Genomic DNA, 18,672 nt, shown 5'->3' on the forward strand with positions numbered 1-18,672 from the left:
AAGTCATATTCTGACCAATACACATTCTATTAGTTTAGAAGTAATTCTCAAAATTCTTTTGACAAAAGAATCCATGTCTCTCTTCAATAATAAATTTCTGTGTGTTGGAATTCAGAACTCAACCCTTTGTAATTTGTGCTAGTGAGTCCTGAAGACATTCAGTTATGAGCAGCTTGCTGACTTATAAAGAAATGGCAACTACCTAGGACCTCAGGCCCTGATGGCCAGATGTCCTATGCTCATGAAAAGTAAGTCACTAACTGGGAGGAATATGAGTCTTATTTTAAAGTAGCATTCAACTTAATTTCGATTCTTCTAAGCAAACTAATCAAACATCAATCAAAAGCTGAAATCTGGATCACCGTGTATACACATAATAGTTTAAGAGGATGTATTACCCTGCAAATGTCCATTTTAAACCTTAAGAGATCCAAAGAATCGAATTTTAAAAACTGCAAATCTAGAGGCTCCAACGGAGAGCATGTGGAACTCGCCTCTTCCCAGAAATACATGAAAAATAGCTCTACGAATGGAACAATTTTCACAGAATACCTACTAATCACTAGGCCTCAAACACCTGAAAGGACACGAACGATCTATTAGTTTAGATCTTTCCATTAATAGATCTTTAGGATGAAAGAAAAAAAAAAAAGGGAAGTGGAATGGGACCTGTGTCCCTGCAATTAAAGTGTAAAAGTGTTAATCACTCAGTTGTGTCCGACTCTTTGTGACCCCATGGACTGTGGCCTGTCAGGCCCCTTTGTCCATGGAATTCTCCAGGCAAGCATACTGGAGTAGGTAGCCATTCCCCTCTCCAGGGAGTCCTCCCCGACCCAGGGAGTGAAGCCGGGTCTCTTGCACTACAGGTGGATTCTTTACTGTCTGGGCCCCCAGGGAAGCCCTGGAAGGGAGCTACAGAAGGGAGAGGGTCCTGTATCCTGGGAAGCCGCCTCGCAGGTGGGGGGATCAGGAAAGGGGTTTAGAGGCTCCGAAGAGAGCACAACTGTTCTGTGGCAGGCAGGGCAGAGAAGAGACCTGCACAGACTGCCCATGCCACCACCCAGCGCACCTAGCCTGAAATGCACGTCTGCTGGTAGAGGTGGGGGTGGGTGCTGAAACTCGGAGCTGAGAGGACAGACCTAGGGGAGGACTGCTGTTGGCTGCATGGAGACAGTGAGTGTGGTATGGCCGCAACAGAGTGTGTGTGAAGAAGCCTGGCCCTGCCATAGGCACAGCAGTATAAGGATGTGCCACTGTTAAGGGCATCTGAAGCGAGGGGCAGGGCTGCCACAGCACCCTCTTTCTCTGCAGGCACTGGGAACACGCACCCTGCTGTCCCCTTGCTGGGCTCTTGGAGCTGGTACCAGCAGATTTCCCATGCACAGAGTGGGGCCGAAATCAGAGCTGAGCCCTTGGGCCGTGCATAGCAAAGGGGTGGCCTCGCTGAATATCCAGTGCAGGCTTTGGTCACAACCCCAGTCACACTTCCTATCCAGGGGATAACGGCTAGCATACACTGAGGAAAGAGGCGGCAGGCATCCACACTACAGACGGCCCTCGCACGAAACAACACTAAACCCACGCAGGTTACATAGGGATGCACCCACACGAAAAACAGTCCCCTAAGACCACAGGAGACCACTGCTGCTACTCACAGACAGAGAACAGACGTGTAGTTGGCAAGGGGGAGGGGGCGAAGGAGCAGTGGACTGGGAGTCTGGGATTAGCAGATGTGAATATGAGACGGGTAAAAAGCAAGGTCCTACTGTATAGCACAGGAAAACGTATTCACTATTCTGTGACAAACCATAATGCAAAAGAATCTACATGCATGTACACCCGGATCACTGCTGCACGACAGAAACTAACCCCGCACTGCAAGTCAACCGTACTCCAACAGAACTGTTAAAACCTGCAAATCTACAAACACTGAAAAACTCACGGTCTATTTATCAGTCATTCCTTAAGACAGCAACAAACATTTTTACCTGAACCGCAAATGTTTTATCTCCAAATCCTGGTGTCATTCCTAAAATACTCATGTAAGAAGCCTCATTGATGAAGTTTTCAATCCCATGGAAAACTCCCCGGCCAGTAGCAGAGATCCGTCCATGGATTCCACCCTGACTGATGGGCTTACCAGTAACACAGGCGTGGGCATTAATATCCTGTAAAAAAAAAAAAAAGGCACAAAACTTAAATTATACTCATTAGAAGTGAGTGTATCTTTAAGGCATACTTTCATCAACAGAGACAAATCTCCCTTTTTCAGATTCTTGTTCCTGGAAAATATATAATAAAGTATATTGTACTTTCTGATGGGAGAAACAGGGTTTCTAGGAATTTAACATAAAGTAAGGACAGAAATGGTATGGACCTAACAGTAGCAGAAGATATTAAGAAGAGGTGGCAAGAATACACAGAAGAACTGTACAAAAAAGATCTTCATGACCCAGATAATCACGATGGTGTGATCACTCACCTAGAGCCAGACATCCTGGAATGTGAAGTCAAGTGGGCCTTAGAAAGCATCACTACCAACAAAGCTAGTGGAGGTGATGGAATTCCAGTTGAGCGATTTCAAATCCTGAAAGATGATGCTGTGAAAGTGCTGCACTCAATATGGCAGCAAACTTGGAAAACTCAGCAGTGGCCACAGCACTGGAAAAGGTCAGTTTTCATTCCAATTCCAAAGAAAGGCAATGCCAAAGAATGCTCAAACTACCGCACAATTGCACTCATCTCACATGCTAGTAAAGTAATGCTCAAAAAAAAAAAAAAAAAAAAAAAAAAAAAACACACACACAAAAAACACCAAAAAAAAACCTAATGCTCATAAACTGAAATTCCAGATGTTCAAGCTGGATTTAGAAAGGCAGAGGAACTGGAGATCAAATTGCCAACATCCACTGGGTCATGGAAAAAGCAAGAGAGTTCCAGAAAAACATCTATATCTGCTTTATTGACTATGCCAAAGCCTCTGACTGTGTGGATCACAACAAACTGTAGAAAATTTGTCAAGAGATGGGAATACCAGACCACCTCACCTGCCTCCTGAGAAATCTGTATGCAGGTCAGGAAGCAACAGTTAGAACTGGACATGGAACAACAGACTGGTTCCAAATTGGGAAAGGAGTTATGTCAAGGCTGTATATTGTCACCCTGCTTATTTAACTTATATGTAGAGTACATCATGAGAAATGCTGGCCTGGATGAAGCACAAGCTGGAATCAAGATTGCTGGGAGAAAATATCAATAACCTCAGATGTGCAGATGACACCACCCTTATGGCAGAAAGTGAACTAAAGAGCCTCTTGATGAAAGTGAAAGCGGAGAGTGAAAAAGTTGGCTTAAAGCTCAACATTCAGAAAACGAAGATCATGGCATCTGGTCCCATCACTTCATGGCAAATAGATGGGGAAACAGTGACAGACTTCATTTTTTTGGGCTCCAAAAATCACTGCAGATGGTGACTGCAGCCATGAAATTAAAAGATGCTTGCTCCTTGGAAGAAAAGTTATGACCAACCTAGACAGCATATTAAAAAGCAGAGACATTACATTGCCAACAAAGGTCTGTCTAGTCAAAGCTATGGTTTTTGCAGTAGTCATGTATGGATGTGAGAGTTGGACTAGAAAGAAAGCTGAACATCAGAGAATGGAAGCTTTTGAACTGTGGTGTTGGAGAAGACTCTTGAGAGTCCCTTGGACTGCAAGGAGATCCAACCAGTCCATCCTAAAGGAGACCAGTCCTGAATATTCATTGGAAGGACTGCTGCTGAAGCCGAAACTCCAACACTTTGGCCACCTGATGTGAAGAACTAACTCATCTGAAAAGACCCTGATACTGGGAAAGATTGAAGGGGGGAGGTGAAAGGGACAACAGAGGATGAGATGGTTGGATGGCATCACTGACTCAATGGACATGAGTCTGAGTGAGCTCCGGGAGTTGGTGATGGACAGCGAAGCTTTGCGAGCTGCAGTCCATGGGGTCAAAAAGTGTCAGGCACAACTGAGTGACTGAACTGAACTGAACTGAAAATTGTAGCAACCAGAACAGTGTGCCATAGATAAACTGATGGGCGGGACATGAGAAAACAGTCTAAATATATATAGGAAGTCAATATAAAATACAAGAAGCATTTTACGTCAGTGGCTAAAGTATGTACAGTTTAATAAACTGAGGCAATTTGTCACCCGTGTGAAATAAGATAAAGTGCCTTATTTCATACCATATCCCTTACCCTCCAATGTTCTAGCTGGAGAAGTTAAAAAATGACTATAAATACTTTTACAGAGAGAATTTAGGATTGTGTTAGCTGTATCATTACCAACAAAGAGGATAAAATAAAAAAACCAAAATGGTCCAGTAAAGTGATTTATGGTATTAGTAGTTTTCCCACAGTTTTCCTTCATGAATAGTTAATGCTTATGAATACAGAATTACAAACCAGGTGCCAAATGCTTTTGAACAGAGAAAATGCAAATGTTGGAGCTGACAGTGATCCTCTCTGAGGTCAGGCACTGTGCCGGCTGGCTGTGAGCTGCCCCGCATACTTAATTGTTCCGGAAAGCCTGGGCCAGGGTGGAGAACTTGCTTGCTTTCCAGTACCCTCACATCTGAACACAAGTAACAAAAACTATGGCTTCTTATCTGAGGCCTGGCCCTGATTTTGGATTTCCTATCACTTTAAGGACAGTCTTTTACCAGCGTTTAGTTTAAGGTTTAGTTGGCAAAGCCTCACAAGACTTTCTTTTGTCACCTTTGGGAATGGGCTAGGAAATAACAATGTACTGCCCACTGCTTTGTCCTATTCAGTCTAATGCTTTGCTTAAAAAGACCATACCCAGAGCTCATTTAACGTAAGAAGGTAACATAGAAAAGCAACCTTTTGGGAATGGCAGTCAAAACCAAAATTCTTTGAAGTGCCTCAGACTGCTCCTGTTTTAGGGGATTTGCAGAATTTGCCTGGTGTAGTATTTATACTTACTTTTTGTGGTTACCAAGAGCCACATTATTCGCTGACTCACTTAATCCTAATGGCTATCACATGAAGTAGGTGCTACTGTCATTTTCTAGAAGAGGAATGCGAGACAGAGCTTAAGGCACTTGCCGCAGGTCACAGAGCTGGCATGTGAAGGAACCCGTTCTAGAACCCAGGGTGTTTACCCGTGCTCCCGACTACACACACACTGTGTCACCTCAGGAAACGAGACAAGTCTAAATTTCTCCACTAGATGCTGTGGCCACCTTCCTCTCTTTCCCAGGAAACAATATTCCTCCTCTTCTAAGGCTGATTTTCCCCTCGGGCCCTTAAAAGATGAATCCACGGCCCACAGCCAATCGACATGCCAAACAACAACAAAACCTTTCTCTTTGGAAAACAGGCACCTTTCAAGCTGCCTTCTAGCCAGCGCCGCTTTTCTTAAGCGAAGGCTACTGTTCATGCCCTACTTCACTCTCCACGGCCCCCACGGAGTCTGGCTCCATCCTCACCATTCCAGCCTAGCTGCTGAACTGGCGTCTCCTCAGAACCACCCCCAGCATCCACAACGCAGAGCTCTTGGTACTTCTCATTCTTTTGTAACTAATTGCTTCCCCCTCCACCCCGCAAACACTCTGCAGTCTGCCCATTCCTCTCGATTCTGTGGCAGGCCAGCAGCGCTCTGGGGCTCCTGGGTAGCCTTCTCTCCCCAGCAATCCCATTTTCTGCTGCACACACGGTGAAGCTTCCTGTGGCACACACCTGCTCACTTAGCACCTCACTGGCTTCCCTCTGTTTTCGGGACAAAGACCAAAGTCCTTGCTGTCGCCTGCAAGGTAGGAATCTGGTCTGACTCTCTTCTGCGGGCCTCTCTCATGCCCTCTCTACTCTGGCTTCCCTCAGCCTCTCGGGTTCGCTTCTTTTCACATAAGGACCCAGGTGCTTCCTTCTGCCTCTAACCCTTGGCTAGCACCACTTCTCCTGGTTGATAAGTACTCTTCTTTCAGAGTGTAGACCAAAGGTTACATCTCAAGGAGGCTTTTCTGATCCTACTCCAGAGATGTGGTTAGGTTCCCAGTACTCTTTTCATGCCATCAAAACGCTTCCTTCTAGCCTTTACCCCAATTGTATTGAACACCTTGCTTGTACTTTATTATTTTCATTCTCCAATTAAAAAAAATTAATTTATTTATTTTAATTGGAGGCTAATTACTTTACAATATTGTAGTGGTTTTTGCCATACACTGACATGAATCAGCCGTGGGTGTACATGTGTCCCCCATCCTGAACCCCCCTCCCACCTTGCTTGTACTTTATAAGCCCCGCATGTAGTAAGTGATCTCTCTATATTTTTAGAATTGCGAGCAGTGAGGGTATGGAGTTCTTAGAGGAAGAGAATCAGGAAAAGCCTTCCTCACAAAAGAAAAGCCATTCTGCTACCTGAGCCTGCCCACAGTGTTTGTACTTGGACAGGTCTCAGCACTCAACCATCAGATCAGCTGAAGTCCAAAGGAAGATGCTGACCTTTTCTGCTCTTCGTAAGTTCAGTCACCTAAAGCTTGGACTCTGCCAACCACCCAAGCCCCTCCATGAATATGCATGTACCCTTAGCTTAACAGGCTCCCGCTCTTGCTGTTCGGGGAGACGCTGCTTTGGGAAAGATCCCTAGTGCTGACTGGTAAGCCTAGCCCACCTTCAGTCTGGTCATGTCTTGGCCTAACACCCATCCAGGTGAATCCAGGTTTTGGGTAACAAAGTGTCTTTCTTCAGTTCCTTTCTCTTTCTATTCCTGAGTGGTTTTCAAGGCTCCACCCCTTCAAGGACAGAACATCAACCGTCCTTGTGTTCTGTGTCAGCGGCACGACTTCTATGCAGCCCAGAGACTCAAGTCCTCCTGGTGCCCTCTGACTCAACCTTGTCCTTCGCCTTGGTCCCACACGTGCGGCCCCGTACTGCTGAGTCTACCTCTGAGGCAGTGCTTCTCCCTAGCCACGTGGCTCCCAGGCTGGGAAGGCGGATGCTGACACTGTGGAGGCCGTCTCTCTGCTCTAGCCTAACACTGCGGCCAGCCCCTCTCCCCTAAGGAAGAGTCAGCATCAAAGGCTCCCTGCTGACTAGCACGTAAAACAAAAACACTGGGACTTGAGTATTTTCTTATTCTTTCATGTACTTCTTCATTCTGTTACCTTTCTAAATATGCCTTGTCTTCAGGCAATCCGAGCTCTACAGCTTCTCTGCCTATTCCCCAAATCCCCACATTTGAATGCTATCCATTTTCAAGGTCTCAGTTCAGTTCACTTCAGTCGCTCAGTTGTGTCCAACTCTTTGCGACCCCATGAATCGCAGCACGGCAGGCCTCCCTGTCCATCACCTATATGCAGGTCAGGAAGCAACAGTCAGAACTGGACATGGAACAACAGACTGGTTCCAAACAGGAAAAGGAGTACATCAAGGCTGTATACTGTCACTCTGCTTATTTAACTTATATGCAGAGTACATCATGAGAAACGCTGGGCTGGAAGCATCACAAGCTGGAATCAAGATTGCCGGGAGAAATTTTAAGGTCTAGCCCTGACCAAATACCTTCTTCCAGGAAGCCTGCCTTCAGAAACTCTCCCAACCTGCTATCACAGTATCTCCATACCTTATCTGCTTAATGTGTCTTAGTTTCTTTGAGGGAAAAGCCCGAATTGAACGCGTCTTTATTTCCCATCTACTGTCTTGTAAGGAATCCTGCCCTGGTAGGTGATCTTTGAGGGTCCCATCCCAGTGTTGAGAACAGGATTGCATGTGAGTAAAAGCCTAACCCAAGTTCACTACATTTATGATGTAAGATTGTTGTTTAGTCACTAACTTGTGTCTGACTCTTTTGCAACCCCGTAGACTGCAGCCTGCCAGGCTCCTCTATCAGTGGGATTTCCCAGGGAAGAGTACTGGAGTGGGCTGCCATTTCCTCCTCCAGGGGATCTTCCTGACCGAGGGATTGAACCTGTATCTCCTGCATTGGCAGGCAGATTCTTTACCACTGAGCCACCAGGGAAGCTCATGATGTAAGACGGACAGGAAGTAAAATAATATATAAAATGAGGCATAATTAAAGGAGAGGAGACAAACTCGATGAATTTTCCCCTTATATACATCATCATTCGAACTGTTACTTCTGACAGATAACAAACGGAGCCTTCAGGGCCTCGGTGGGTACTCACATAGTGCCCTATGGTGCTAGCGTAGGTGTCCGCAATCCAAGACATCTCCCGCTCGCCTGTGCTCATGTCTGGGGCGGGCACGTCAATGCCAGGACCTGGGGACACAGAGAAAGGGCAAGGCACCAATGTTTAAGACAAATGCATCTCAAGCACACCCTTGCAGTTCTCTATAATAACAAAGCTACCATGGCTAGAAAACTTCAGATTTCATCCAGGTTACTCATTCACATCACAGAAATACTAAATGTTCCATTACAAAGTTGACACCCACAGTGTTACATAACTTCTCCCAGTAGTGTTCACTCGCTCCGAGTTTGGAAATCAGCTCCGTACAACAGATACACCACTCAACAGACTTCCGAATGTGCAAGCATGGGCAAACCAGCCTAACCTCTCTTGACCTCGGTTCCTTAAACTGCACTTAGAGACTGCAGTGGCATACGGAGGCTGCAGTTAGAAAGTTTATGTGTGACACAGCACAATGACATGCCTGCTTCCTGGGGATGTAAGTCCTCCTCACCAAGTGGAAGAAGCAAAAACACACAGTGCTGAGGCAACTGTGTTAAGCCCATAGTACTTTTACCTGTGACAGAATCCTGCTTTGACCTATTATCACAAGCTTACTCTGTACAGAAAGTTTTAGACCTTGGCTTTCAGTTCCTCAAAGCAGCAGATTAAATGGTTTGAAGGTAACAAGAAGTTAGCCCACAGGCAGTGACAAGTAACAATGACAGTCTTAATGCTGATGTCCTATGAGATCTCAGATGGAAATGCATTAAATGGTGCCCACTTAAATCTGTAAAGGCAGGAATATATAGAAGTATACTCATCAAAATGGTAAGGAAGAATACAAAACAACCTGTTCAGTGGAGCAGTTAACTAAAATACAGTATATCATGCAAAGAAATACTACTCAGCAGTTTCAAACGGTGTGCACCCATGTAAATGACTTGGAACCATCATTAAAACGTACATGTGGAGAAAAAAGCAGGTTTTGTGCAGCAAGTCCAAGTCCCCATTCATATACATTTTTCTCTCTTTATACATCTGTTATTGTTTAGTCACTGAGTTGTGTCAGACTCTCTGCAAGCCCGTAGATTGTGGCCTGACAGATTCCTCTGTCCATGGAATTTTCCAGGCTAGAATACTGGAGTAGGCTGCTATGTCCTTCTTTGGGGAATCTTCCCAACCTAGGGATCAAACCTGCATCTCCTGCAAGTTTGGGAGGCATATTCTTTACCGGTGAACCACTAGAGAAGTCCGTCTCTATATATACCCATGTGTAATAACTATACTTATTTCCATATAAACGTATGCAGAGGTTTAGAAAGGTAAACTTTTTCACTATATTTAGAGTTCAGTCTTGTTTATAGCTTTCTATATTGTTTCAACTGTAAAATACAAACTCATTGCCTTTATAAAAGGAAAACCACAACTTTAAAATGACACATTGCTCCTGCATCCTTTTGGAGGTTCCCAGATGGCTGAGTAGTAAAGAATTCACCTGCAATGCAGTAAACATGGTTCGATCCCCAGATCGGGAAGATCCCCTGGAGAAGGAAATGGCAACCCACTCCAGTATTCTTGCCTGAGAAATCCCATGGACAGAGGAGCAGGAAAGGCTACATACAGTCTATGGGGTTGCAAAAGAGTCACATGACTCAGAGACTGTTACCACCACCACCCGAAGTAAAACTACAAAGTATTATTACTACTTCATACAAAATCAATGTATAGGGATACACAGATTACAAATAATTCCCGAGTTACAGGTAAATTCTCAAATACCTTACAAAGTACAGGTGTGAAAGTCTAGCCTTTTAACACTCAATCCTGTAACGGTAAAATAAGATAAAAAGTTGACTGAAAAAAGCAACTGCTTTCGCAGGAGTATAGAGGAAAAGCTAAACAGGTAATTTTGGGGCACGGAGATATGGGGGGATGAAAAGGGAGCCCCACAGTTTAAAAGACGATATCCAAATGCACATAACAGAAGTAACACCCTTTCACAAAGTAAAAAAAAGAAAAATGAAGGACTACTTCTCAGTTCATTCTATGAGGCCAGTATTATATCGATATGAAAGACTTCATAAGAATACTGAAGACCAGTATCTCTTAGAACAGTATCAGAAAAAATAAAATACTTATGAATAAACTTAACAATAGGTAGTACAAAACTTGTACCTAGAAAACTATAAAATATGATTAAACAAATGGGAAGACATTCAGTACTCATGGACGGGAAGACTCAGTATGGTTAAGATGGCAACACACTACAGATAAGTCAACAGATTCAAAGTATCCCTACCAAAACCCCAGGTGACAACATTTTTTTTTGGAAAAAATTGAAAAGCTGACCTTAAACTCATTCAATATGACAGGGCTAAGACCCAGACTCAGGTCTAACTCATAATCTGAAACTCTGTGGGAAGGCAAGTCAGAAAATAATGATGTCAGTTCCAAAGGTTTGCTCAGGACTAACTCTGTCCCCTAGAGAGAGGAAAAGAAAGCCAACTGCCTCCCTCTTAGGCTACAAAGCTTTCTGGGCCCAGATGTCAGCTTAGCTGCAGAGTGGCTTAGTAAAGCTTTTACACATAAACAAAAAAAGTTAAATTGCTAATATTTAAGCTTTCAGTGTTTTAATGAATCACTTTTTAACCTGTGAAATTACAGGGTTCTTATCAATATAGAGAAAATTAAGTTGTATATACTCTATATACGGGCAATAAATACAACTGAATAAAGTCTGATACCACTCAAGACTATTAAATATGTTTGAGGTTTAAGCTAAGCTATGATGTAAAAAATTACGAAGGCTACCAGAATTGGTAGTTACTCTGCCACCTCATTAGTGGTTCCCCTGTACAGTGACTGCAAGCAAAGCCCACAGCAGGGCCAGGGAGGACGTGCCAAGAAGCCAAATGCCTTTTAAATTATGAAAGACAGGACAAACCTAGTAAAGTTCTCGTGTTACTAGAAGGGGAACTTCAAAATAGGGATACATTAAGTCAACAGGAACTTGTCAACAGTGAGAGGAATACTAAGAAAGAAGAACAGAGGGTCAGGAAAACAGAAAAAGGAGCTTTTCTTTCCTGCTTAGTTTTCTGAGTTTACTATGTTAAACTATGGTAGCAAAATTCTATCAAACCATTTTATTTATTTATTTATTTATTTACTTTACCACAAATCAATCTTTCGGGACAATAAACAGGTTTAATTTGCTTGAAACTTAAACAGATTAAATAATAATTATAGATCAAAGAATATTCACATCTCACACCAAATAATGTATGATACACATAATACTATGATACAAAACCATAAAGACATGAGTATCAGTACCCTCAGAAATTTAGTCTGACCGGCAAAAACTCCTAGTAACAAACATTAGGAGCCCCAGGAATCAGCCAGTGATGGCAGAGTGAGTCATGAGAATGAGCCTCCACACCTCCCAGCCTGCGCCCACTTCTCTGAAGGGAAAGGCCTGCTTCAGCCTCCGATTCCAAACAGCATGTTTTCTCACTGCTTTCCGAACAGGATTACTATTGCAAAACTCCTTTTCGCATATTAAAAATTATTTATGATGAAGGTATTATTTAGTTCCTAAAATCTTTTTGGATGTCACAATTGTGACTGTGCCTGTGGTTCAATGCTATTACAGTGATCAAAAATCTTATAATGTTATGTCTGTACAAGGAGAAGAGGTGCAAGTGACCTCTGCCACTGTCCACCCTGTATACCGAGAACGTGAACTTTTCTATTACAGTGGAGTCACGAACGTGCTCTGGTGTGCTCACCATGTTTCACACAGAACCCAAGTTCTCAAAGGAAAAGGACAAGTCCATCCATGTCTGTATCCATATACAGACAAAAGCAGGAGTTTAAAATCACGACAACTACTTTTTAGATGTTCCCACACTGTGGAAACCTACATGGCAATACATACCAATAAAGCCCTTCTTTGCCAGCTCCATGGTGAACCTCCTTGTGATCTTTTCCAATTCGTTATCCTGTAAAGGAGAAAGGTGAAAACATAGACAACAATGAAAAAATAATTTTTGATAGAAAAACCACTAGAGGAGGTAACTAACAGGAGCATCCTATTTTCTACTTATAGAACATTTTCATATTATCTTGTATAATCTTCAGAAAAACAACTCCTAAAGTAGGCATTTCCATTCTAAATGGAAATTAAAATTTACATTTCTGAGACCAAAAATTAGGTTACCTAAAAAGGACAGGGAAGTCTAGCATGCCGCAGTCCACGGGGTCGCAGAGTTGGACAAGACTTAGTGCTTGAATAACAAGCAACAGAGGAGCACAGTGCTCACTCTTGTTCTTCTTGCATTGATATAGGAGCCTGTGGGCAAGCCTCATGGTTTATTTTCATTTAATCACAATTTAAAAAACATATATATTGTTTGTATGCAGATATTAATTCATATAATTTATTAAACGTAATACAGAGGCTAATTAGTAACATTAACTTGGAATTGATAGGATAAATAAAATTTTTACCAAATTCCATATCACTAGAACCTTGAGATCCCAACATAAAAACCTCAGATCATAGCTGTATTAGTATATATTTATATATAGTGTATTTACATTACAGCCATATATAATAAACATGTACACAAATGCCTAAGAATATGAATGTATACTTACTACCTTTTAACCAACTCGGAAAATGAAACAGGACACTGCTGTGAGCAGGCGAGCTTTATCTGGCAGAACATTCAAGGCGCTAGTTGTCTACTTGTTTCTCCATTGCTTTTCAAAGCAAGGGAACCACTAATCTCACCGGTACAAGGGATGCACAGAAGCACAGTGATTTCAAGCCCTTTATGAACGTGCCATGTGCACTAACGTCATTTTGATACTTACAGTATAGTTCTTGGGATTGATCTTAACACCAGCTTTGGCACCCCCAAATGGCACATCTGAAAGAGAAGTTTGAAAGCCGTTATTCCACATAAAGGATAAAAGAATTTAAAAGGCAGAAAGCACTATGTAAGACTATAACAGTGTGATGCTTTTAGCTTTAGTTTCGGAAAGTTCAGTAAATAAGCCCGCAATGATCTCTCCTCAAATGATGTGATATAAATTCTAAGAGGATGCAAATTACAGTGCATATCTAATCAGAGTGCCTTACTTCTAAAATGTCACAAAGTATTTTTCTTGTATTATGAAAAGTATAGTATGAATAAAACTATCTTTGGTCTTATTCACAGAGTATAGAAAGGGATTTAAACAAATATCTACACTTCAGGAAAATTCAGTTAATTCCTATAAAAAGTTTCCCATTTAGAAAAAGGTAAACCAAGACTTATAGAAAAAAATGATGTAAGTCTTTCGCAACCTAAAAAAAAAAAAGCAAAACAAACCCCAAACACTTTTCTTAAGGTATATTTCTCTAACATCTTAAAAGTAACCTTGTATGCAAACATATTTTCCCAGAGTTCTTATTAGGCAGCAACAACGGAGATCACTTACCAACCACTGCACACTTATACGTCATCAGAGAAGCCAGAGCTTTAACTTCGTCTACACTCACATCGGTGCTGTAACGGATACCTGGTTGTTTAAAAAAAAAAAAGATGGGGTGAGAAAGAGGGGATGTATTTAAAACATCCTTCCAGCATGTTAAAAAAAATACAGGAACTTAAAAATGTCCACACTTTTTAAAGAACAATTAAAGTAGCTTATAATTAAAGAGTCAGTAACAGATAGAGATCCCTGGTGTCCCAGTGGTTAAGACTTTGCCTTCCAATGCAAGAGGTACAGGTTTGATCCCTAGTCAAGAGAACTAAGATCCTGTATGCCCCAACGGAATAAGCACTGGATTTGATTCAAGTATTCTGATATTTTAGAGAAAAAGATTTGCCCACAAAGGTCTGGATAGTCAAAGCTATGGTTTTTCCAGCAGTCATGTATGGATATGAGAGTTGGACCATAGAAAAGGCTGGGCACCAAAGAACTGATGCTTTTGAATTGTGGTGCTGGAGATGACTCAAGCTCCTTGGATAGCAAGGAGATCAAATCAATCAATCCTAAAGGAAATCAACCCTGAAAATTCATTGCAAGGATTGATGCTGAAGCTCTAATATTTTGGTCAACAACACAGAAAGCTGACCCATTGGAAAAGATCCTGATGCTGGGAAAGACTGAGGGCAGGAGGAGAAGGGGGCGACAGAGGATAAGATGGTTTGATGGCATCACTGACTCAATGGACACAAATTTGAGCTAATTCTGGGAGATAGTGGAGGACAGAGGAGCCTGGTGTGCTACAGTCCATGGGGTCACAAAGAGTCAGACATGACTTAGCAACTGAATAACAACATATAGATATTCAAATGGATAGAATATAGAAAATACATACACACCACATCTTTATCTGCTCATCGGTTGGACACTTTGAGTGCTTCCATATTTTGGCTATTACAAATAATGCTGCTCTAAACACTGAGGTGCGTGTATCTTTTTGAAATTAGTTATTTTCATATATATTCCCAGAAGTGGAACTGCTAAATCATATGGTAGTTCTGTCTTTTATTTTTCTTGAGAAACCTCCAGTTTTCCAGAGATTGGCTGCACCAATTAACACTCCCACCAGCTCTACCGTGATCCCTTTCCTCTGCTTCCTCACCAACATTTGCTATTTGTGGTCTTCTATTTTTAAATTAGATTGTCTTTTTAGTATGGAGTTGTAGGAGCTGTTTATACACTTTAGATGTTTAACCCAAATGTTTTCTCCCAGACAGTAGATAATGTCTTTTCACTTTGTTGCTGGTTTCCTTTGCCTTAGGAGACAGATCCAAAAAAAAAAAAAAAAAAAAAAAATACTGCTATGATTTATGTCAGAGTGTTCTGCCTTTGTTTTTCTCTAAAAGTTTTATGGCTTCCGATCTTACCTTTAGGTCTTTAAGTTTTGAGTTTATTTTTGTATCTTTTCCCAATTGTATAGTCTTGCCTCCTTTTTGGTAGATTAACTGAAGACTCTTGAGAGTCCCTTGGACTGCAAGATCCAACCATTCCATTCTGAAGGAGATCAGCCCTGGGATTTCTTTGGAAGGAATGATGCTAAAGCTGAAGCTCCAGTACTTTGGACACCTCATGCGAAGAGTTGACTCATTGGAAAAGACTCTGATGCTAGGAGGGATTGGGGGCAGGAGGAGATGGCTGGATGGCATCACGGACTCGATGGATGTGAGTCTGAGTGAACTCTGGGAGATGGTGATGGACAGGGAGGCCTGGGGTGCTGCAATTCATGGGGTCACAAAGAGTTGGACACGACTGAGCGACTGAACTGAACTGAGCTGAACTGAACTGACTGTAAGTGTGTGGGCTTATTTATGGGCTCTCTATTCTGCCCCATTGATCTATGTGTCTTTCTTGTGCCAGAAACACACTGTTTTGATTGCTGTGACTTTGTAGTATAGTCTGAAGTCAGGGAGCATGATACCACCAGCTTTATTCTTTTTTCTCCAGATTGTTTTGGCTATACAAGATCTTCTGTGGTTCTATACAAATTTTAGGATTATTTTTTTCTAGTTCTTTGAAAAACTGTTACGAGATTTTGATAGGGGTTGCATTAAACCCATTGATTACTTTGGGTATTACGGACATTTTAATATTATGAATTCTTCCAATCTATGAACACAGGATATTTTCCACTTCTTTTTATCTTCAATTTCCTTCAAAAACATCTTAGATCTTTTATCTCCTTGGTTAAGCTAAAAAATTGCTTAAATACTAAAATGTGTTTATACAAATTAATGAATAGGAAGGACTGATGCTAAAGCTGAAACTCCAATACCTTGGCCACCTCATTCGAAGAGCTGACTCATTGGAAAAGGCTCTGATGCTAGGAGGGATTGCGGGCAGGAGGAGATGGCTGGATGGCATCACTGACTCGATGGACGTGAGTTTGGGTGAACTCTGGGAGTTGGTGATGGATAGGGAGGCCTGGCGTGCTGCGATTCATGGGGTCGCAAAGAGTCGGACATGACTGAGCGACTGAACTGAATGAATAGGCATTACTTAGGCATGTTAATGGGGCTTCCCTGGTGGCTCAGCAGTAGTCTGTCTGCAATGCAGGAGACCTGGGTTTGATCCCTGGCTTGTGAAGATACCCTGGAGGAGGGTATGACAACCCACTCTAGGACTCTTGCCTAGAGAACTGCATAGACAGAGGAGCCTGGCAGGCTGCACAGAGTTGGACGTCACTGAAATGACTAAGCAGCAGGCATATCATTTAGTGGAAACTAAGCTAGGCCAGGAATCTGGGTTGGGTGCAGTGCCCATCATTCTCTAACAAGTGAATCCCCACTCAAACAGCAACTGCAATGGATGTCTGCACCTGCTCACCTGGCTGGGCAATGAGGTGTAAGCAGTGTTCTTGGGCCTCACGCCAGAATTGCTTGGGATAGTGTGTATGAGGCAGCTGGCGTGGTGTCTGCATGTGGTCAACACTTCACTCTCAACTATTTTCACTTCTATAGTAAGTATTACAAAGTAGTGGCAAATAGCAAAGAAATGTACATTTCAAAAGTCTAAATGGATAGCATTTTAAGCAGTTCAGTGAACTTTGACTTTAACTTCTCAAGATAAATTCATATGGGTGGTAAAGTAGTGCACTATTAAGAACCAGCATTTTTCTTATTATATATAAAGCCCTTTTATCAGTGTGCTTTGAGTCTGTGCAGTTCAGTTCAGTTCAGTCGCTCGGTTGTGTCTGACTCTTTGCGACTCCATGTATCGCAGCACGCCAGGCCTCCCTGTCCATCACTAACTCCTGGAGTTCACCCAAACTCATGTCCATTGAGTTGGTAATGCTATCCAGCCATCTTATCCTCTGTCATCCCCTTCTCCTCCTGCCCCCAATCCCTCCCAGCATCAGGGTCTTTTCCAATGAGTCAACTCTTCGCATGAGGTGACCAAAGTCCTGGAGTTTCAGCCTCAGCATTAGTCCTTCCAATGAACACCCAGGGCTGATCTCCTTTAGGATGGACTGGTTGGATCTCCTTGCAGTCCAAGGGACTCTCAAGAGTCTTCTCCAACACCACAGTTCAAAAGCATCAATTCTTCAGGGCTCAGCTTTCTTCACAGTCACACTCTCACATCCATACATGACCACTGGAAAAATCATAGCCTTGACTAGATGGACCTTTGTTGGCAAAGTAATATCTCTGCTTTTGAATATGCTATCTAGGTTGGTCATAACTTTTCTTCCAAGGAGTAAGCGTCTTTTAATTTCATGGCTGCAGTCACCATCTGTGGTGATTTTGGAGCCGCCCAAAAAATAAAGTCTGACAGTGTTTCCCCATCTATTTCCCATGAAGTGATGGGACCAGATGCCATGATCTTCATTTTCTGAATGTTGAGCTTTAAGCCAACTTTTTCACTCTCCTCTTTCACTTTCATCAACAGGCTTTTTAGTTCCTCTTCACTTTCTGCCACGAGGGTGGTGTCATCTGCATATCTGAGGTTATTGATATTTCTCCCGGCAATCTTGATTCCAGCTTGTGCTTCTTCCAGCCCAGCGTTTCTCATGATGTACTCCGCATATAAGTTAAATATATGAGTCTGTGCAAGTAGTCACTAAATTATATGAACTTCTTTTTTCTAAAAGATTTTTTTAAAATGTGAACGAGTTTTTTTTTTTTTATTGAATTTGTTATAATATTGTTTCTGTTGTGTGTTTTAGTTTTTTCACCAGGAGGCATGTGAGATCTTAGCTCCCCAATCAGGGATCAAACCAGCACCCGCTGCATTAGAAGGGGAAGTCTTAATTGCTGGACCGCCAGGGAAGCCCCCCTTCCTTTCTTAAGTGGGGAAAAAGTTATACTTTCCCTTCCCAGTGCTTATAACTAGTGCCTTCAACGAAAAACAGCTTGAAACATTAACATTCAGAAATCATACAGAAATTTAAGTTCTAGACTTACATGCTCATTGGAAACCAGACCCTTCTTTCTACATGGTGTAAACAAAACGTCTATTTTATTGCAGAAGTCGTGGAATGATGAGTCAGAAACTGTGCATGTAAGAAAAAACATGTTTCCACTGGATGGCACCCAGGAATTCCTGTTTGTAAAGTGAAATTTTCTTTCCTAGCCACACCCATTTACAGAGTTCAACTCAAAGACACTGAAGAAGTTACATAAATTACCTCTCATTCCACAGGCATTTTCTGCAGGCTAGGAACCAATGACGACTTCCAGTGAATTGAGGCAAGGGATGACTACAAGGAAAGTAGTGGAGTCAGGGGAATAAGCCTTGGAACAGATAAGGGTAGACACAGAGAGGAACCTAGAAACCAGTGCAAGGGGTGCCTGGGCTAAAGAAGACACATGCTTTTATTTTAACTTTCTAACTAGTAATACATGAATGTTTTTAATTCTGGAAATCAGCAGATATACTAGTACAGAGTGACTCACACTACTAATCTGAGGGGGAAAAAAAACAACCTCAACAAGTACT

At 42.3% G+C, this 18,672-nt stretch overlaps 1 protein-coding gene across 2 annotated transcripts in view; it reads right to left on the reverse strand.

Moving 5' to 3' along the window:
- The window catches only part of GLUD1 (glutamate dehydrogenase 1), a 39,042-nt gene that overhangs the window by 11,237 nt on the left and 9,133 nt on the right, over positions 1-18,672 (reverse strand). Inside the window, 5 exon segments of one of the 2 annotated variants that reach the window (NM_001278567.1) lie at positions 1,989-2,168; positions 8,191-8,285; positions 12,137-12,200; positions 13,078-13,133; positions 13,687-13,767. In NM_001278567.1, the coding sequence (NP_001265496.1) occupies positions 1,989-2,168; positions 8,191-8,285; positions 12,137-12,200; positions 13,078-13,133; positions 13,687-13,767 (476 nt within the window). 2 annotated transcript variants of the gene reach the window in all.

This window comes from Ovis aries, chromosome 25 (assembly GCF_016772045.2).
Source record: "Ovis aries strain OAR_USU_Benz2616 breed Rambouillet chromosome 25, ARS-UI_Ramb_v3.0, whole genome shotgun sequence".
In the NCBI taxonomy this organism is placed as follows: Eukaryota; Metazoa; Chordata; class Mammalia; order Artiodactyla; family Bovidae; genus Ovis; species Ovis aries.